This window comes from Pristiophorus japonicus, unplaced genomic scaffold (genome assembly GCF_044704955.1).
Source record: "Pristiophorus japonicus isolate sPriJap1 unplaced genomic scaffold, sPriJap1.hap1 HAP1_SCAFFOLD_253, whole genome shotgun sequence".
Lineage (NCBI taxonomy): Eukaryota > Metazoa > Chordata > Chondrichthyes > Pristiophoridae > Pristiophorus > Pristiophorus japonicus.
In genome coordinates, this window is record NW_027252263.1 from 207,784 (window position 1) to 230,070 (window position 22,287).

At 50.2% G+C, this 22,287-nt stretch overlaps 1 protein-coding gene across 1 annotated transcript in view; it reads right to left on the reverse strand.

Annotated features, from left to right (window-relative positions):
- nipblb (NIPBL cohesin loading factor b) overlaps positions 1-22,287 on the reverse strand; it is a gene marked incomplete at its 3' end in the record, with an annotated part of 524,975 nt that overhangs the window by 194,331 nt on the left and 308,357 nt on the right. The window contains exons 15-17 of the mRNA XM_070871482.1: positions 13,465-13,554; positions 8,163-8,266; positions 7,319-7,405 (exon numbers count right to left, since the gene is read on the reverse strand). Coding sequence (XP_070727583.1) covers positions 7,319-7,405; positions 8,163-8,266; positions 13,465-13,554 — 281 coding nt within the window. The remainder of the gene's footprint in view (positions 1-7,318; positions 7,406-8,162; positions 8,267-13,464; positions 13,555-22,287) is intronic.

The following is a 22,287-nucleotide window of genomic DNA, read 5'->3' on the forward strand; positions in this document are numbered from 1 at the left end:
GGCGCGCCGGGGACGGGGAGAGGGGCGCGCCGGGGACGGGGACGGGGAGAGGGGCGCGCCGGGGACGGGGAGAGGGGCGCGCCGGGGACGGGGCCGGGGAGAGGGGCGCGCCGGGGAGAGGGGCGCGCCGGGGAGAGGGGCGCGCCGGGGAGAGGGGCGCGCCGGGGAGAGGGGCGCGCCGGGGCCGGGGCCGGGGAGAGGGGCGCGCCGGGGCCGGGGCCGGGGAGAGGGGCGCGCCGGGGCCGGGGTCGGGGAGAGGGGCGCGCCGGGGCCGGGGACGGGGAGAGGGGCGCGCCGGGGACGGGGACGGGGAGAGGGGCGCGCCGGGGACGGGGACGGGGAGAGGGGCGCGCCGGGGACGGGGACGGGGAGAGGGGCGCGCCGGGGCCGGGGAGAGGGGCGCGCCGGGGCCGGGGCCGGGGAGAGGGGCGCGCTGGGGAGAGGGGCGCGCCGGGGCCGGGGCCGGGGAGAGGGGCGCGCCGGGGCCGGGGCCGGGGAGAGGGGCGCGCCGGGGCCGGGGCCGGGGAGAGGGGCGCGCCGGGGACGGGGAGAGGGGCGCGCCGGGGACGGGGAGAGGGGCGCGCCGGGGACGGGGAGAGGGGCGCGCCGGGGACGGGGAGAGGGGCGCGCCGGGGACGGGGAGAGGGGCGCGCCGGGGACGGGGAGAGGGGCGCGCCGGGGACGGGGAGAGGGGCGCGCCGGGGACGGGGAGAGGGGCGCGCCGGGGACGGGGAGAGGGGCGCGCCGGGGACGGGGACGGGGAGAGGGGCGCGCCGGGGACGGGGAGAGGGGCGCGCCGGGGACGGGGAGAGGGGCGCGTCGGGGCCGGGGACGGGGAGAGGGGCGCGCCGGGGACGGGGAGAGGGGCGCGCCGGGGCCGGGGACGGGGAGAGGGGCGCGCCGGGGACGGGGACGGGGAGAGGGGCGCGCCGGGGCCGGGGCCGGGGAGAGGGGCGCGCCGGGGACGGGGACGGGGAGAGGGGCGCGCCGGGGACGGGGAGAGGGGCGCGCCGGGGACGGGGAGAGGGGCGCGCCGGGGACGGGGACGGGGAGAGGGGCGCGCCGGGGCCGGGGACGGGGAGAGGGGCGCGCCGGGGCCGGGGCCGGGGAGAGGGGCGCGCCGGGGCCGGGGCCGGGGAGAGGGGCGCGCCGGGGCCGGGGCCGGGGAGAGGGGCGCGCCGGGGCCGGGGCCGGGGAGAGGGGCGCGCCGGGGACGGGGACGGGGAGAGGGGCGCGCCGGGGACGGGGACGGGGAGAGGGGCGCGCCGGGGACGGGGACGGGGAGAGGGGCGCGCCGGGGACGGGGAGCGGGGCGCGCCGGGGACGGGGACGGGGAGAGGGGCGCGCCGGGGCCGGGGCCGGGGAGAGGGGCGCGCCGGGGCCGGGGACGGGGAGAGGGGCGCGCCGAGGACGGGGCCGGGGAGAGGGGCGCGCCGGGGCCGGGGACGGGGAGAGGGGCGCGCCGGGGCCGGGGCCGGGGCCGGGGAGAGGGGCGCGCCGGGGCCGGGGCCGGGGAAAGGGGCGCGCCGGGGCCGGGGACGGGGAGAGGGGCGCGCCGGGGACGGGGACGGGGAGAGGGGCGCGCCGGGGACGGGGCCGGGGAGAGGGGCGCGCCGGGGCCGGGGCCGGGGAGAGGGGCGCGCCGGGGCCGGGGCCGGGGAGAGGGGCGCGCCGGGGCCGGGGACGGGGAGAGGGGCGCGCCGGGGACGGGGACGGGGAGAGGGGCGCGCCGGGGACGGGGACGGGGAGAGGGGCGCGCCGGGGCCGGGGCCGGGGAGAGGGGCGCGCCGGGGCCGGGGACGGGGAGAGGGGCGCGCCGGGGCCGGGGACGGGGAGAGGCAAGGGGCCGGGGGCAGCACGGGCCAGGCCACACTGTGATATGTCGGCTAGCGTGGACACGATGGACTGAAATGGCCTCATTCTGCGCTGTAAATTTCTGTGTTTCTATATGTGAGCACACTGGGTCCGTGCAGCAGAGCAGGTCTCCAGTGGTCCTGGTTAACCCTTGCCCCTGGACCAAGACCTCGCTCTGTCAAGCCCGTGTGGTGGCTGGTGTGTAACGGTCACCCCACGTCAAACAATCCACACACAGGCATCTTCCACCCTTCAGGATGTAGTTCGGGATCTGGAATATCAGGTCCTTCATTGAAACACCTGTGAACTCATCCTTTTTTTGGAATGGAAGCAAGTCATCCTTGTTTCGAGGGACTGCCTATGATGATGGAAAGGAAAATGAAAGAAAGCGAGGAGTCGTACAGACTTCATGCTCAACATGTCCTCCTAGCATAGAGCAGCAAGTAACAAATGTCAAACTACATCGCCCGAACAGGCGATTCCAAGTCAGAGGAAGGGCTGATCAAACTGGTCAGACTATACCATGAGCAGTGCAACAAAAACAAAACGCTGCGAGAAGCTGGAATCCGCAATAAAAACAGCGATATATTTCCAAGTCAGGATGGTGTGTGACTGGGAGGGGAACGTGGAGGTGGTGGTGTTCCTGCTGCCCTTGTCCTTCTAGGTGGTAGAGGTCGCAGGTTTGGGAGGTGCTGCCGAAGAAGCTTTGGCGAGTTGCTGCAGTGCATTTTGTAGATGGTGCACACTGCAGCCACGGTGAGCCGGTGATGGAGGGAGTGAGTGTTTAAGGTGGTAGATGGGTTGCTTTGTCCTGGATGGTGTCGAGCTTCGAGTGTGAAGTGATACATTTTAGCAGAAAGAAAGAATGAGGAGAGGAAATAAAAACTAATGGGCACAATCCTAAAGGGGTGCAGGAACAGAGCGACCTGGGGGTATGTGTGCACAAATCGTTGAAGGTGGCAGGGCAGGTTTAGAAAGCTGTTAAAAAAGCTTACGGGATCCTTGGCTTCATTAATAGAGAGAAAGAGTACAAAAGCGTTGAAACTATGATGAACCAGAGTGTTGTGTCCAATTCTGGGCCCCGCACTTTAGGAAGGATGTGAAGGCCTTAGAGAGGGAGCAGAAAAGATTTACGAGAATGGTTCCAGGGATGAGGGACTTCAGTGACGTGCATAGACTGGAGAAGTTGGGGTTGTTCTCCTTGGAGCAGAGGTGGTTGAGAGGAGATTTGATAGAGATGTTCAAAATCACAAGGGGTCTGGACAGAGGAGAGAGAGACTGTTCCCATTGGTGGAAGGGTCGGGAACCAGACACACAGATTTAAGGTGATTGGTGGAAGAACCAAAGACGACAGAAGAAAAAACGTTTTTACACAGAGAGTGGTTAGGATCTGGAATGCACTGCAGGCAGCCTCAATCACTGCTTTCAAAAGGGAGTTGGATAAGTACCTGAAAGAAAAAAAATTGCAGGGCTACAGGGAAAGGGCGGAGGAGTGGGAGTAGTTAAGGTGCTCCTGCAGAGAGCCGGCAAGGGCTCGACGGGTCGAATGTCCTCCTTCTGTGCTGTAACCTTCTATGATTCTAAGCGCTGGAAGCAGTGCAGAGAAGGTCCACAGACCTGATCCCTTGCATCAAAGGTGTAGAAACATAGAAACATAGAAACATAGAAAATAGGTGCAGGAGCAGGCCATTCAGCCCTTCTAGCCTGCACCGCCATTCAATGAGTTCATGGCTGAACATGAAACTTCAGTACCCCCTTCCTGCTTTCTCGCCATAACCCTTGATCCCCCGAGTAGTAAGGACTTCATCTAACTCCCTTTTGAATATATTTAGTGAATTGGCCTCAACTACTTTCTGTGGTAGAGAATTCCACAGGTTCACCACTCTCTGGGTGAAGAAGTTTCTCCTCATCTCGGTCCTAAATGGCTTACCCCTTATCCTCAGACTGTGACCCCTGGTTCTGGACTTCCCCAACATTGGGAACATTCTTTCTGCATCTAACCTGTCTAAACCCGTCAGAATTTTAAACGTTTCTATGAGGTCCCCTCTCATTCTTCTGAACTCCAGTGAATACAAGCCCAATTGATCCAATCTTTCTTGATAGGTCAGTCCCGCCATCCCGGGAATCAGTCTGGTGAACCTTCGCTGCACTCCCTCAATAGCAAGAATGTCCTTCCTCAAGTTAGGAGACCAAAACTGTACACAATACTCCAGGTGTGGCCTCACCAAGGCCCTGTACAACTGTAGCAACACCTCCCTGCCCCTGTATTCAAATCCCCTCGCTATGAATTATGAAAGACTGGAAACAGTGGAAAGGAGGTGAAGCAAGATTTAGGGGGATGGATTAATTAAGTCTGTGAGTAAAACAAAGGGAGACAGATTCAATTTAGTAAAAGATAAACTTAGGCCAGACATCAAGACATTCTTTACCAAGTGCTCAACACACAGATATAGTGGGGCGATGAGAAACCCATGGAGTTACTTAACAACGAGGTGCTGCAATGGGTGGTGGTGGTCAGGATGGAAAATTGTGGATGGATGGGCCGATCTGTCTTCCTCAACCAGTTCCCCTCCCCTCCCCTCCCCTGCCATGCCCACCAGTGCTGATGCAAATTGTAGTGCCTGCACTGCAACCCTGGCTGGGGCCACCTGGCTCAGCATTGGCCAAGGACTGTACTGTAGCATGGTTACACACATAGCACCAACCAATGCTTCAGAGTTACAGCTACCAACATTTAAATCACTCGAACTTTAAGCCTATCGACATAAAAAGAAAGGTCACTACAACTAAAGACTTGGAACATGAGCGATCTTGAACAAGTTATACGGCACCGTTCCTGCAATCGACAGTAGATGGCACAAAAGCTAAAGTAACTGAACCTGCAAATTTGTACATGTACATTAGAGGGAGCATTTCCCACAGAATTCGAATCATTCATCCCCCTGACAACGGAAATTACAACTTTATAACAAAATTCAAAAACTAAACTGCAAAGTTCGGGGCCATCAGTCTCGCGTTTGGATCTTCGGTTAGCTCCGATCAGGAAAATTACACCAGGAATTATATCGGATATATGGCACAGAAACAGGCCATTCGGCCCAACCAGTGCATGTCAGTGCCTATGTTCCACTCGAGCCTCCTCCCGTCCTTCCTCATCGAAATCTATCAGAATAACTCTCTATCCCCTTCTCGAACTGCCCCTTAAATGCATCAACCACTCCCTGTGGTAGCGAGTTCTCACCACTCTCTGGGTATAGAAGTTTCTCCTGAATTCTCTATTGGATTCCTTGGTGACTATCTTATACTGATGGCCTCTAGTTATGCTCTTCCCCACAAGTGGGAACATTCTCTCTGGATCCATCAAAACCTTTCATCATTTTAAAGACCTCTATGAGGTCACCCCTAAGCCTCCTTTTTTCAGGAGGAAAGAGACCCAGCCTGTTCATCCTTTCCTGATGTGTATACTCTCGCATTTCTGGTATCATCCTTGTAAATCTATGCACCCTCTCCAATTTATCCTTTTTATAATATGCTAACCAGAACTCTACACAGTACTCTAAGTGTCATCTAACCAAGGTATAATACAGGCTTAGCATAACTTCCCTAATTTTCACTTCTATACCTCCAGAAATAAAACCAGCATCTCCAATCTATCCTCATAGCTAAAATTCTCCAGTCCAGGCAACATCCTCTTAAATCTCATTAGCCTCGCCAGTGCAATCACGTCTTTCCTGTATTGTGGTGACCAGAACTGCATGCAGTACTCCAGCTGTGGCCTAACCAGTGTTTTATACAGTTCAAGCATAACCTCCCTGCTCTTGTATTCTAAGCCTCGGCTAATACAGGCAAGTATCCCGTATGCCTTCTTAACCACCTTATCTATCTGGCCTGCTACCTTCAGGGATCTGTGGACCTGCACTCCAAGGTCCCTTTGTTCCTCTACACTTCTCAGTGTCCTACCATTTAATGTGTATTCCCTTTCCTTGTTGGCCCTCCCCAAATGCATTACCTCACACTTCTCCGGATTGAATTCCATTTACCCACCTGACCAGTACATTGATATCTTCCTGCAGTACAGTTTTCTTCTTCGTCATCAACCACACGGTCAATTTTTGTATCATTTGCAAACTTCTTAATCATACCCCCTACATTCCAAATCATTGATATATAAGAGAGCTGGGTGTTGTCAGCAGACATGTGGAATCTGATGCATTTTCGGATGTCACCAAGGGGAAGCATATAGCTGAGAAAAAGGAGGAGTGGGTCAAGGTAGAGGTAATAATGAGTGTAAGAGAAGGCATTGCAGGTGATTCACTATCCATGACTGGGAAGGTAATAGTGGAACTATTTGATGGTAGTCCCATTCAGCTGGACAAGAGGGGAGGGCCTTGGAGGAGGATGGCGTGCTCAACTATGTCAAAGGCTGCAAACAGGTCGAGAAGGATGAGGAGGAATAGTCTACCATGGACAGTAAGGTAGGATGTGATGCGCCAGTGCAGCCTTCGGCCGGCTGAGGAAAAGAGTATTCGAAGACCAGGCTCTCAAACCTACTACCAAGCTTATGGTCTCTACAGGGCTGTAGTAATTCCCACCCTCCTACATGGGTCAGAGACATGGACGACTTACAGCACGGAGATATATCACCAACGATGCCTCCGCAAGATCCTGCAAATCCCCTGGGAGGACAGACACACCAACATTAGTGTCCTCGCCCAGGCTAACATCCCCAGCATTGAAGCACTGACCACACACTTGATCAGCCCCGCTTGGCAGGCCACATTGTTCGCATGCCAGTCACGAGACTCCCTAAATAACTGCTATATGTGGAGCTCCTTCATGGCAAACGAACCAAAGGTGGGCAGCGGAAACGATACAAGGACACCCTCAAAGCCTCCCTGGCGAAGTGCGACATCACCACTGACTCCTGGGAGACCCTGGCCGAAAACCACCCTAAGTGGAGAAAGTGCATCCAGGAGGGCGTGAAGAGGTCAGGCGCAGGCAGCGGAAGGAGCGTGTGGTAAATCAGTGCCACCCCCCCTTCCCCCAACGAACATCTGTCCCATCTGTGACAGAGTCTGTGGCTCTCCTATTCAGCCACCTGAGAACTCATTTCAGGAGTGGAAGCAAGTCTTCCTCGATTCCGAGGGACTGCCTGTAATGTGACTAATTCAGACCATTTCAGAGCTGTGTCAGGAGCGAAATCTTGATTGGAGGTTCAGTACTTTGGGAGTGGAGTTATATGTAGGCCAGACTGGGAAGAGATGGCTCGATCTCTTTCCCTGAAATGAACCAGTTGGGTTTTGACAATGGCCATTTATTTGCGATACTAGCCCACAAATTAGTAGATTTACGATATTTAATTTCACATCTCGCCATGGGAATATTGGAGTCCAGCACCATCTTATATAAACATTGAATAGTCTGTGTCCATTGAACAGCAAGGTGTACACACTTTAAAACTCACATGGTTGATCAAAGTGGAAAGCTTGGACCCATCCTGTATGTTCTTTTCCAAGATACTTAGCACCTTCACCATCTTGTCTGTTGGAAGCTGTAGACAGGGAAGTAAGTGTAAGATGCCCATGGATTGTTAAATGTTGCAATTGTTGCTCAACACCAACATTTTGGATGAAATAAAGCTTCCAATAAAAGCCATAATGAATAGAAGGGTAAGGGATCAGACTGTTACATTACATGTTGCACAAATGGTCTGTCGCATTCTGTCACCCCACTAAAGAACTAACCCCATCACAGCACACCTGAGGGAACTGCCTGTTTAAATGATTGGCACCAAGTGATGCCATTTCATTTCTTCCACCCCCTCTCACTCTGTAAAATATCACACCAGAGATGACAGCACTGAAGTCCCAAGTAAAAACATGAGCACCAATGCTACACTAGCTGATGCCAGACTTGGGGTTGGTCACTGGTTGCATTGCTCACCTTGGCCCCCACATGCATGGTTCTCAACATGCGTAGAATGGTGAAGAACCTCTCTCCAACTGGAAACGACCATCCCATGAACAATAAACCTCGTGCCATGCATAACTGGAACTTTTCTTGATTGAACATGAATCAAACATTCCTAGGGCGTCGGGATTTTGCTATCGTGCTGCCTTTGTGGTCTAAATACAGTGAGACAGCTTTTGAATGTAACCATTACGACCAGGCACTTGGCAAACCCCAGCAGTCCCTGTCTAGATGCTTCTCACATACTGATACCAACTTACAGTCTCCTTTCTGATCGACAGAAATGATGGTATTAAACCTTTCATTCCAGTTAAAGCAATGTGTGGTATAATACATACCCGGTCCATAATGCCCATAGCTTTGATTTTGGCAGATTCGCTGCTAAGTTCATTCAGCTGTTGTTTGCCCAGCAACAACTCCTGAGGTAACTCATCATCTTCGCCTGTGGAGAGAACAGCAGTTGTCATATTGATCTGAAGCGACCACTAGTTACACACGTGCAAGAGCCCAAACCAATTTCCACAATTGCTTTGGTTGGCACTCCACTGCACATCAGAGTTTCCTCCGGCCTGTGACAGTGTCTCCCTCTACAGCGGGCTGTTGGCTACTTCTAACTGACCTTTGCTCCATTCATGCCTCCTGCCTTTAGTTTTATCCTTTTGGGACTAATTTCATGCTTACCTCTTCCTTCTCCCCCCCACCCCCGCAACTCTGTTGGCTATGTTACACTCAGTCCCTTCATCCAAGTCATTAATATAGATTATAAATAGTTGAGGTCCCAGCACCGATCACTAGTTACTGGTTGCCAACCCGAGAATGACCCATTTATTCCGACTCTCTGTTTTCTGTTAGTTAGCCAATCCTCTATCCATGCTGATATATTACCCGCCGCTTTAATCCCCGCTGGTCGGCTGGTGTCGATGGTCACAGCCCGTTGCTTTAATCCCTGCTGGTCGGCTGGTGTCGATGGTCACAGCCCGTTGCTTTAATCCCCGCTGGTCGGCTGGTGTCGATGGTCACAGCGCGTTGCTTTAATCCCTGCTGGTCGGCTGGTGTCGATGGTCACAGCCCGTTGCTTTAATCCCCGCTGGTCGGCTGGTGTCGATGCACACAGCCCGTTGCTTTAATCCCCGCTGGTCGGCTGGTGTCGATGGTCACAGCCCGTTGCTTTAATCCCTGCTGGTCGGCTGGTGTCGATGGTCACAGCCCGTTGCTTTAATCCCCGCTGGTCGGCTGGTGTCAATGGTCACAGCCCGTTGCTTTAATCCCCGCTGGTCGGCTGGTGTCGATGGTCACAGCCCGTTGCTTTAATCCCCGCTGGTCGGCTGGTGTCGATGGTCACAGCCCGTTGCTTTAATCCCCGCTGGTCGGCTGGTGTCGATGCACACAGCCCGTTGCTTTAATCCCCGCTGGTCGGCTGGTGTCGATGGTCACAGCCCGTTGCTTTAATCCCTGCTGGTCGGCTGGTGTAGGTGCACACAGCCCGTTGCTTTAATCCCCGCTGGTCGGCTGGTGTCGGTGCACACAGCCCGTTGCTTTAATCCCCGCTGGTCGGCTGGTGTAGGTGCACACAGCCCGTTGCTTTAATCCCTGCTGGTCGGCTGGTGTCGATGGTCACAGCGCGTTGCTTTAATCCCTGCTGGTCGGCTGGTGTCGGTGCACACAGCGCGTTGCTTTAATCCCCGACGGTCAGCTGGTGTCGATGGTCACAGCCCGTTGCTTTAATCCCCGCTGGTCGGCTGGTGTCGATGGTCACAGCCCGTTGCTTTAATCCCCGCTGGTCGGCTGGTGTCGATGGTCACAGCCCGTTGCTTTAATCCCCGCTGGTCGGCTGGTGTCGATGGTCACAGCCCGTTGCTTTAATCCCCGCTGGTCTGCTGGTGTCGATGGTCACAGCCCGTTGCTTTAATCCCCGCTGGTCGGCTGGTGTCGATGGTCACAGCCCGTTGCTTTAATCCCCGCTGGTCGGCTGGTGTCGATGGTCACAGCCCGTTGCTTTAATCCCCGCTGGTCGGCTGGTGTCGATGGTCACAGCCCGTTGCTTTAATCCCCGCTGGTCGGCTGGTGTCGATGCACACAGCCCGTTGCTTTTATCCCGCAGGTCTTGGTCTCTCTTTCCGCTCATCCCTCCACTCTCTCTCATTCTCATCACATGGTCCTGAAAAGCTGCTACCTGCCTTCTATGCACTTGCTCTTGTGAGATTGATCAGAGTTTCCCAGTCAGTCACTCCCCAGGTCCAGTCCCATGTCTGCTCCCTGAATCAAAGAGCAAACGGCTGGCCTCCACCATTACCACATCTCACTCGACTACTTCAAACATCAGTGTGCGTTTCTCCCTACAGCCAAAACGACCCATTATTTCGGAGTCATCTCAGAGGACAAGGGCAGCCCAAAGCTTTTTCCTTAAGACCATACTCGTAGATTTCTATGTTTCTTTGCAGCTGCCTCGGCCACTCCCTTCGCAGAACAACTATTACCCATTTTAACCTTGCACCCATGTCGTCTTGTAAACATCGAAACATAGAAAATAGGTGCAGGAGCAGGCCATTCGGCCCTTCGAGCCTGCACCACCATTCAATAAGATCATGGCTGATCATTCCCTCAGTACCCCTTTCCTGCTTTCTCTCTGTACCCCTTGATACCTTTAGCCGTAAGGGCCGTATCTAACTCCCTCTTGAATATATCCAATGAACTGGTATCAACAACTCTCTGCGGCAGGGTATTCCACAGGTTAACAACTCTCTGAGTGAAGAAGTTTCTCCTCATCTCGGTCCTAAATGGCCTACCCCTTATCCTTAGACTGTGTCGCCTGGTTCTGGACTTCCCCAACATTGGGAACATTCTTCCCGCATCTATCCTGTCCGGTCCCGTCAGATTCTTATACGTTTCTATGAGATTCCCTCTCATCCTTCTAAACTCCAGTGAATAAAGGCCCAGTTGATCCAGTCTCTCCTCATATGTCAGCCCAGCCATCCCTGGAATCAGTCTGGTGAACCTTCGCTGCACTCCCTCAATAGCAAGAACGTCCTTCCTCAGATTAGGAGACCAAAACTGAACACAATATTCCAGGTGAGGCCTCACCAAGGCCCTGTACAACTGCAGTAAGACCTCCCTGCCCCTGTACTCAAATCCCCTACCTATGAAGGATAACATACAATTTGCCTTCTTCACCGCCTGCTGTACCTGCATGCCCACTTTCAGTGACTGATGAACCATGACACTAGTTCTCGTTGCAGCTCCTCTTTTCCTAGTCTGCCGCCATTCAGATAATATTCTGCCTGTATTTTTGCCCCCAAAATGGATAACCTCACATTTATCCACATTATACTGCATCTGCCATGTATTTGCCCACTCACCTAACCTGTCCAAGTCACCCTGCAGTCTCTTAGCATCCTCCTCACAGCTCACACCGCCACCCAACTTAGTGTCATCCGCAAACTTGGAGTTATTACACTCTATTCCTTCATCGAAATTGTTTATGTACATTGTAAAGAGCTGGGGTCCCAGCACTGAGCCCTGCGGCACTCCACTAGTTACTACTGCCATTCTGAAAAGGACCCGTTTATCCCGACTCTCTACTTCCTGTCTGCCAACCAGTTCCCTATCCACGTCAGTATATTACCCCCAATACCATGTGCTTTGATTTTGCACACCAATCTCTTGTGCAGGACCTTGTCAAAAGCCTTTTGAAAGTCCAAATACACCACATCCACTGGTTCTCCCTTGTCCACTCTGCTCGTTACATCTTCAAAACATTCCAGAAGATTCGTCAAGCATGATTTCCCTTTCATAAATCCATGCTGACTTGGACCGATCCTGTCACTGCTTTCCAAATGTGCTGCTATTTCATCTTTTTAATAATTGATTCCAACATTTTCCCCACTACCGATGTCAGGCTAACCGGTCTATAATTCCCTGTTTTCTCTCTCCTTCCTTTTTTTTTTTAAAAAAGTGCTGTTACATTAGCTACCCTCCAGTCCATAGGAACTGATCCAGATTCGATAGACTGTTAGAAAATGATCACCAATGCATCCACTATTTCCAGTGCCTCTTCCTTAAGTGCTCTGGGATGCAGACTATCAGGCCCTGGGGATTTATTGGCCTTCAATCCCATCAATTTCCCGAACACAATTTCCCAACTAATAAGGATTTCATCCAGTTCCTCCTTCTCACTAGACCCTCGGTCCACTAGTATTTACGGAAGGTTATTTGCGTTTTCCTTCGTGAAGACAGAACCAAAGTATTTGTTCAACTGGTCTGCCATTTCTTTGTTCCCCATTATAAATTCACCTGATTCTGACTGCAAGGGACCTACATTAGTCTTCACTAATCTTTTTCTCTTCACATATCTATAGAAGCTTTTGCAGTCAGTTTTTATGTTCCCTGCAAGCTTCCCCTCATACTCTATTTTCCCCCTCCTAATTATACCCTTTGTCCTCCTCTGCTGAATTCTAAATTTCTCCCAGTCCTCAGGTTTGCTGCTTTTTCTGGTCAATTTATATGCCTCTTCCTTGGATTTAACACTATCCTTAATTTCCCTTGTTAGCCACGGTTGAGCCACCTTCCCCGTTTTATTTTTACTCCAGACAGAGATGCACAATTGTTGAAGTTCATCCATGTGATCTTTAATTGGTTGCCATTGCGTATCCACCATCAACCCTTTAAGTATCATTTGCCAGTCTATTCGAGCCAATTCACGTCTCATACCATTGAAGTTACCTTTCCTTATGTTCAGGACCCTAGTCTCTGAATTGACTGTGTCACTCATCTTAATGGAGAATTCCACCATATTATAGTCACTCTTCCCCAAGGGGCCTCACACAACAAGATTGCTCGCACCACCTTTGAACCTGCACCACCATTCAATGTGATCATGGCTGATCATGCAACTTCAGTACCCCATTCCTGCTTTCTATCCATACCCCTTGATCCCTTTAGCCGTAAGGACCACATCCAACCCCCTTTTGAATATATTTGGCTTGCTCTTAAAAGAGCCGGCACAGACTCGATGGGCTGAATGGCCTCCTGGGCGGTACTATTCTATGCCTCTATGATCAGACACCTTTACCACAGCAGCTGTACAGATATTAATTCACAAATATGATGAAAACATGTTGCATTTCAGGTGGAACCAGTAGCATTATCTTAGCAAGTTAATTGCACCACCAGCAACTCATTCGATACATTTTATAGACACACCAACATCGAAGTAGGATACAGAAAAATCAGACACACACCAACTGGAAGAGAGTACAGCCGCTCCTGTGCTCCCTCTGAAAGAGCTCTCCCCTTCATCGCATTCCCCATTCCGACCCTCGCTCATGCTCTCTCTGAAAGAGCTCTCCTTCATCCCATTCCCTGCCCTTTCCCCATTCAGACCATCGCCCATATGCCCTCTCTCTCAAAGAGCACTCCCCTTCGAACCATTCCCGTTCCTATCAACATACCCCATTACTTTTTCTTTAATCCATATGCCTTTGAAGTTATTGTGGATTCTGCTTCTAACCCCTTCTGGCAGGGCACTCTGTATAAAGTACTTCCTAATCTTTCCTTTCATTCTTTTGCTGATGATCTTAAATTTATGCTGCTAGTTGCCAACAAGTGAAAATAGTCTTTACTAGTGGGGATGTTAACACTTACCTAATGTAGTGAAGTCCATGTCCTCCAGGTTTTCCAGGATATTTTCCACTGTGGCTGTGAATCGTTTGAACGTTGACGAGTCCATCATTTCTGTAACACAGTGACAGATATGTGTTTAATAGATTGTATTGCAAGAGTCATTTGGTTAAAATCACGTCCTTCAGATATAAAAAATTGCGATCAGCTAAATATATGAAATCACAGAATGACACAGCACAGCACGAGGCCACGAGGCCCATCATGCCTCTGCCGGCTCTTTGAGAGAGCTGTCCAATTAGCCCCACTACCCTGCCCTTTCCCCATAGCCCAGAAAATAGAAACATAGAAACATAGAAAATAGGTGCAGGAGTAGGCCATTCGGCCCTTCTAGCCTGCACCGCCATTCAATGAGTTCATGGCTGAACTCATTCAGGTATTTATCCAATTCCCTTATTACAGAAGCTGCTTTCACCTTTCAGGCAGGGCATTCCAGAAAAACAATTCTCCTGATGGTTCCTTTTTCCAATTGGTGTAAATCTGTGCCCACTGGTTACCAAAACTGCTGCCACTGCAAACTGTTTTTTTTTCCTCCATCAAAGCACTGTTTGATTTTGAATACATCTCAATTTTAAATCTCCCCTTAAGCTGCTCGGTTCAAAGAAACATAGAAAATAGGTGCAGGAGTAGGCCATTCAGCCCTTCGAGCCTGCACCACCATTCAAATAAGATCTTGGCTGATCATTCACCTCAGTATCCCATTCCTGCTTTCTCTCCATACGCCTCGATTCCTTTAGCCGTAAGGGCCATATATAACTCCCTCTTGAATATATGCAACGAACTGGCATCAACAACTCTCTGCGGCAGGGAATTCCACAGGTTAACAAATCTCTGAGTGAAAAAGTTTCTCCTCATCTCAGTCCTAAATGGACTGCCCCTTATCCTAAGACTGTGTCCCCTGGTTCTGGACTTCCCCAACATCGGGAACATTCTTCCCGCATCTAACCTGTCCAGTTCCGTCAGAATCTTATATATTTCTATGAGATTCCCTCTCATCCTTCTAAACTCCAGTGTATAAAGGCCCAGTTGATCCAGTCTCTCCTCATATGTCAGTCCAGCCATCCCTGGAATCAGTCTGGTGAACCTTCGCTGCACTCCCTCAATAGCAAGAACGTTCTTCCTCAGATCAGGAGACCAAAACTGAACACAATATTCCAAGTGAGGCCTCACCAAGGCCCTGTACAACTGCAGTAAGACTTCTCTGCTCCTAAACTCAAATCCCCTAGCTATGAAGGCCAACATATTATTTGCCTTCTTCACCGCCTGCTGTACCTGCATGCCAACTTTCAATGACTGATGAACTATGACATCCAGGTCTCGCTGCACCTCCCCTTTTCCGAATCTGCCGCTATTCAGATAATATTCTGCCTTCGTGTTTTTGCCCCCAAAGTGGATAACCTCCCATTTATCCACATTATACTGCATCTGCTATGCATTTTCCCACTCACCTAACCTGTCCAAGTCACCCTGCAGCCTCTTAGCGTCCTCCTCACAGCTCACACCGCCACCCTGCTTAGTGTCATCTGCAAACTTGGAGATATTACACTCAATTCCTTCATCCAAATCATTGATGTATATTGTAAATAGCTGGGGTCCCAGCACTGAGCCCTGTGGCACTCAACTAGTCACTACCTACCATTCTGAAAAGGACCCGTTAATCCCGACTCTCTGCTTCCTGTCTGCCAACCAGTTCTCTATCCATGTCAGTACATTATCCCCAATACCATGTACTTTAATTTTGCACACCAATCTCTTGTGTGGGACCTTGTCAAAAGCCTTTTGAAAGTCCAAATACACCACATCCACTGGTTCTCCCTTGTTCACTCTATTAGTTACATCCTCAAAAAATTCTAGAAGATTTGTCAAGCATGATTTCCCTTTCATAAATCCATGCTGACTTGGACCGATCCTGTCACTGCTTTCCAAAGGCGCTGATATTTCATCTTTAATAATTGATTCCAACATTTTCCCCACTACCGATATCAGGCTAACCGGTCTATAATTACCCATTTTCTCTCTCCCTCCTTTTTAAAAAAAGTGGTGTTACATTAGCTACCCTCCAGTCCATAAAATTGATCCAGTGTCGATAGACAGTTGAAAAATGATCACCAATGCATCCATTATTTCTAGGGCACTTCCTCAATTACTCTGGGATGCAGACTATCAGACCTCGGGGATTTATCGTCCTTCAATCCTATCAATTTCCCCAACACAATTTCCTGCCTAATAAGGATTTCCTTCAGTTCCTCCTTCTCACTAGATCCTCGGTCCCCAAGTATTTCCGGAAGGTTATTTGTGTCTTCCTTCGTGAAGACAGAACCAAAGTATTTGTTCAACTGTTCTGCCATTTCCTTGTTCCCCATTATAAATTCACCTGAATCTGACTGCAAGGGACCTACGTTTGTCTTCACGAATCTTTTTCTCTTCACATATCTATAGAAGCTTTTGCGGTCTGTTTTTATGTTCCCAGCAAGCTTCCTCTCATACTCTATTTTCCCCCCTCCTAATTAAACACTTTGTCCTCATCTGCTGGATTCTAAATTTGTCCCAGTCCTCAGGTTTGCTGCTTTTTCTGGCCAATTTATATGCCTCTTCCTTGGATTTAACACTGTCCTTAATTTCCCTTGTGAGCCACGGTTGAGCCACCTTCCCCCATTTTATTTTTACTCCAGACAGGGATGTACAATTGTTGAAGTTCATCCATGTGATCTTTAAATGTTTGCCATTGCCTATCCACCATCAACCCTTTAAGTATCACTCGCCAGTCTATTCTAGCCAATTCACATCTCATACCATTGAAGTTACCTTTCCTTAAGTTCAGGACCCTAGTCTCTGAATTAACTCCGTCACTCTCCAGCTTAATAAAGAATTCTACCATATTATGGTCACTCTTCCCCAAGGGGCCTCACACAACAAGATTGCTCATTAGTCCTTTCTCATTACATATCACCCAGTCTAAGATCGCCAGCCCTCTAGTTGGTTCCTCGACATATTGGTCTGGAAACCCATCCCTAATGCACTCCATGAAATCCTCCTCCACCGTATTGCTACCAGTTTGGTTAGCCCAATCTATATGTAGATTAAAGTCACCCATGATAACTGGCTCCTAGAGTTGGGGTGGAGTGTAGAATGTTTCAGCACAGTTGTGTGAGGCGAACTGGTTGGGCTGGGTGCTCTTTACCTCTCCGTCATTGTTCATAGGTTTATATGTAACATTTAGGACTGCTGTCCAAGGGCTGTGTGGCTCTTTGTCGGCCGGCGCGGACACGATGGTCCGGAATGGCCTCCTTCTGCGCTGTAAATTTCTATATTTCTATCCCTGGTGCCATTCTGTCTGGGGACCGGTCAGCAGTGCTGTCCCGCAGGGAACGTTGTTGGGACCGTTGCTCTTTACATTATTTTATTAATGATCTAGATGTAGGGGTTGGGAGCACAAGTAGCAAATTTGCAGATGATACTAAGATCTGTACGAGAGTTAGATGATGCTCGATGACTCTGGACTCCAAGTTATATACTATCCTGATTCTGAAATATATCGGCGTTGCTTCATAATTGCTGGCTCAAAGGCGGCGGCTCACCGCCACCTTCTAAAGGGCAATTAGGGATGGGCAATAAAGGACGGCCTTGCCAACATCCCAGGAATGAAAAAAAAACACAACTAGATGTGGTTGGGGAAGATGGAAGATTGCAGAAAACATGAACAATGCACATCATCTGAAGAATGAAGTTGAGCATAAACAGGTAAACATTTTTCATGACTTAAGCATTCTCCACTCACCATGAATGTACTACACTAGTACAACTGCAGGGGGTGGGAGGCTCCTGCAGAGGAATAAAACCAGCTGCCTAGGCAGATCAGCCAAAGACAAATTAACATGCAGCAGTAAAATTGAGCCAGTAATGCTTCGCAAACATGTAAGAATTACTTCATCAATCAGAACCTGACAAGTGCTCAGGAAACTGCAGTGGAATGATCGTTATAGAAATATGGAAAATAGGTGCAGAAGGCGGCCATTCTGCCCTTCGAGCCTGCAGCGCCATTCAATAAGATCATGGCTGATCATGCAACCTCAGTACCCCACATCTGCCTTCTCTCCATACTCCCTTTAGCAGTAAGGGCCACATCTAACTCCCTTTTGAATATGTCCAACAAACTGGACTCAACAACTTTCTGTGGCAGAGAATTCCACAGGTTCACAACTATCTGGGTGAAAAAGTTTCTCTTCATCTCGGTCCTATATGGCTTACCCCTTATCTTTAGACTGTGACTCCGAGTTCTGAATTTCCCCAACGTTGGGAACGTTCTTCCTGCATCTAATCTGTCCAGTCCCATCAGAATTTTATAAGATCCCCACTCATTCTTCTAAATTCCAGTGAATATAAGCCTAGCCGATCCAGTCTTTCCTCACGTCAGTACTGCCATCTCGGGTATCAGTCTGGTGAACCTTCGCTGCACTCCCTCAACAGCAAGCATGTCCTTCCTCAGATTAGGAGATCAAAAGTGTCGCTCTCTGGCCTGAGTCAGAAGGTTGTGGTTTCCAGCCCCACTCCAGCAGTGGAGTATATAATCCAGATTGACACATCAGTGTAGTACTGTGTTGATGTCAATGATGGATCGGATTAGGCGGTGGTCTGTCCAGCAGTCGTCAGCTCCTGTCATGGCGTGGGTGATGTGCACATCCTTGCGATCCCTGGCTCGGACAATGATATAGTCGAACAGTTGCCAACATCGGGGAGGCAAGCGTGGGGGAGGCCTATAAAGGCCTAACGTCGATGGGAGGCGGCAGTCCGAGCAGCGTCGGAGAGGCGAGCGTGGGGAGGCCTGTAAAGGCCAGCAGGTGCAGCTATAGCAGGGTGAGAAGGCGAAAAAGTAGTAGAAAGAAATCGAAAGGTGACATTACAGCCAAGGGGGTAGATGATTGGTAAGTAGTTTTTCTTTTCTATATCAGTAAGTAACCTTTAACATTGTTGCTGCCAATTTAAGTTTATCTAGTGGTTAAGTCATGGCAGGACTGCTCCGTCATGTGTTATGCTCCTCCTGTACTATGTGGGAAGTCAGGGACACTTCCGGTGTCCCTGACGACTACGTGTGCGGGAAGTGTATCCGTCTGCAGCTCCTGACGGACCACATTGCGGCACTGGAGCTGTGGGTGGATTCACTCTGGAGCATCCACGATGCTGAGAATGACGTGAATAGCACATTTAGTGAGTTGGTCTTACCGCAGGTAAATTGTCCACAGCCAGATAGGGAATGGATGACCAACAGGAAGAGCAGTGCAAGGAAGGTAGTGCAGGGGTCCCCTTGCAAAACAGATACACTGCTTTGGGTACTGTTGAGGGGGATGACTCATCAGGGGAGGGCAGCAGCAGCCAAGTTCATGTTACTGTGGGTGACTCTGCTGCACAGGAGGGCAGGAAAAAGAGTGGGAGAGCGATAGTGATAGGGGATTCAATTGTAAGGAGAATAGATCGACGTTTCTGCGGCCGCAACCAAGACTCCAGGATGGTATGTTGCCTCCCTGGTGCAAGGGTCAAGGATGTCTCGGAGCGGGTGCAGGGCATTCTGAAAAAGGAGGATGAACAGCCAGTTGTCGTGGCGCATATAGATACCAACGATATCGGTAAAAAAACGGGATGAGGTCCTACGACTCGAATTTAGAGAGTTAGGAGCTAAACCAAAAAGTAGGACCTCAAAAGTAGTAATCTCAGGATTGCTACCAGTGCCACGTGCTAGTCAGAGTAGGAATTGCAGGATAGCTCAGATGAATATGTGGCTTGAACAGTGGTGCACAAGGGAGGGATTCATTGGACATTGAGACATTGGAACCGGTTCAGGGGGAGGTGGGACCAGTACAAACCGGACGGTCTGCACCTGGGCAGGACCAGAACAAAGAAACATAGAAAATAGGTGCAGGAGCAGGCCATTCGGCCCTTCGAGCCTGCACCGCCATTCAATGAGTTCATGGTTGAACATGCAACTTCAGTACCCCATTCCTGCTTTCTCGCCATACCCCTTGATCCCTTAGTACTAAGGACGACATCCAACTCCTTTTTGAATATATTTAGTGAATTGCCCTCAACAACTTTCTGTGGTAGAGAATTCCACAGGTTCACCACTCTCTGGGTGAAGAAGTTTCTCCTCATCTCAGTCCTAAATGGCTTACCCCTTATCCTTAGACTGTGACCCCTGGTTCTGGACTTCCCCAACATTGGGAACATTCTTCCTGCATCTAACCTGTCTAACCCCGTCAGAATTTTAAATGTTTCTATGAGATCCCTCTCATTCTTCTGAACTCCAGTGAATATAAGCCCAGTTGATCCAGGCTTTCTTGATATGTCAGTCCCGCCATCCCGGGAATCAGTCTGGTGAACCTTCCTCAAGTTAGGAGACCAAAACTGTACACAATACTCCAGGTGTGGCCTCACCAAGGCCCTGTACAACTGTAGCAACAGCTCCCTGCCCCTATACTCAAATCCCCTCCCTATGAAGGCCAACATGCCATTTGCTTTCTTAACCGCTTGCTGTACCTGCATGCCAACCTTCAATGACTGATGTACCATGAAACCCAGGTCTCGTTGCACCTCCCCTTTTCCTAATCTGTCACCATTCAAATAATAGTCTGTCTCTCTGTTTTTACCACCAAAGTGGATAACCTCACATTTATCCACATTATACTTCATCTGCCATGCATTTGCCCACTCACCTAACCCATCCAAGTCATTCTGCAGCCTCATAGCCTCGCAGCTCACACTGCCACCCAACTTAGTGTCATCCGCAAATTTGGAGATACTACATTTAATCCCCTCGCCTAATTAATAATGTACAATATGTAAACAGCTGGGGCCCCAGCACAGAACCTTGCGGTACTCCACTAGTCATTGCCTGCCATTCTGAAAAGTACCCATTAACTCCTCTTTGCTTCCTGTCTGCCAACCAGTTCTCAATCCACATCAGCACACTACCCCCAATACCATGTGCTTTAACTTTGCACATTAATCTCTTGTGTGGGACCTTGTCGAAAGCATTCTGAAAGTCCAAATACACCACATCAACTGTTTCTCCCTTGTCCACTCTACTGGAAACATCCTCAAAAAATTTCAGAAGATTTGTCAAGCTTGATTTCCCTTTCACAAATCCATGCTGACTTGGACCTATCATGTCACCTCTTTCCAAATGCACTGCTATGACATCCTTAATAATTGATTCCATCATTTTACCCACTACCGATGTCAGGCTGACCGGTCTATAATTCCCTGTTTTCTTTCTCCCTCCTTTTTTAAAAAGTGGGGTTACCATTGTGATGTAGTGTGGCCCTTTTTGTTTCTTGCCTTTGTTTACTCGGCCTTCCACTATTGCTTTTTACCTTTCTACCGTCTGTTTTTACCAATGTCCTAGGGGGAGTGTTTGCTAGTGCTGGTGGGGAAGAGTTGAACTAATATGGCAGGGGGGTGGGAACCTATGCAGGAGACAGGGGGAAGTAGAATGGGGGCAGAAGCAACAGATAGAAAGAAGAAAAGTAAAAGTGGAGGGCAGAGAAACCTAAGGCATAAAGCAAAAAAGGCCACATTACAGCAAAATTCTAAAGTGGCAAAATGTGTTAGAAAGACAAGCCTGAAGGCTCTGTGCCTCAATGCGAGGAGTATTGGGAATAAGGTGGATGAATTAACTGCGCAGATAGCAGTTAATATGTATGATGTAATTGGCATCACGGAGACATGGCTCCAGGGTGACCAAGGCTGGGAACTCAACATCCAGGGGTATTCAACATTTAGGAACAAGAGACAGAAAGGGAAAGGAGGCAGGGTGGTATTGCTGGTTAAAGAGAAAATTAATGCAATAGTAAGAAAGGACATTAGCTTGGATGATGTGGAATCAGTAGGTGGAGCTACGGAATGCCAAGGGGCAGAAAACGCTTGTGGGAGTTGTGTACAGACCACCAAACAGTCGTAGTAAGGTTGGGGACAGCATCAAACAAGAAATTAGGGATGCATGCAATAAAGGTACAACAGTTATCATGGGTGACTTTAATCTACATATTGATTGGGCTAACCAAATTGGTCGTAATGCGGTGGAGGAGGATTTGCTGGAGTGTATAAGGGATGGTTTTCTAGACCAATATGTCGAGGAACCAACTAGAGAGCTGGCCATCCTAGACTGGGTGATGTGTAATGAGAAAGGACTAATTAACAATCTTGTTGTGTGTTGGCCCCTTGGGGAAGAGTGACCATAATATGGTAGAATTCTTTATTAAGATGGAGTGACACAGTTGATTCAGAAACTAGGGTCCTGAACTTATGGAAAGGTAACTTCGATGGTATGAGGCGTGAATTGGCTAGAACAGACTGGCAAATGATTCTTAAAGGGTTGACAGTGGATAGGCAATGGCAAACATTTAAATATCACATGGATGATCTTCAGCAATTGTACATCCCTGTCTGGAGTAAAAATAAAACGGGGAAGGTGGCTCAACCGTGACTAACAAGGGAAATTAAGGATAGTGTTAAATCCAAGGAAGAGGCATATAAATTGGCAGAAAAAGCAACAAACCTGAGGACTGGGATAAATTTAGAATACAGGAGAGGAGGACAAAGGGTTCACATAAGAACATAAGAATTAGGAACAGGAGTAGGCCATCTAGCCCCTCGAGCCTGCTCCGCCATTCAACAAGATCATGGCTGATCTGGCCGTGGACTCAGCTCCACTTACCCGTCCGCTCCCCATAACCCTTAATTCCCTTATTAGTTAAAAATTTATCTATCTGTGATTTGAATACATTCAATGAGCTA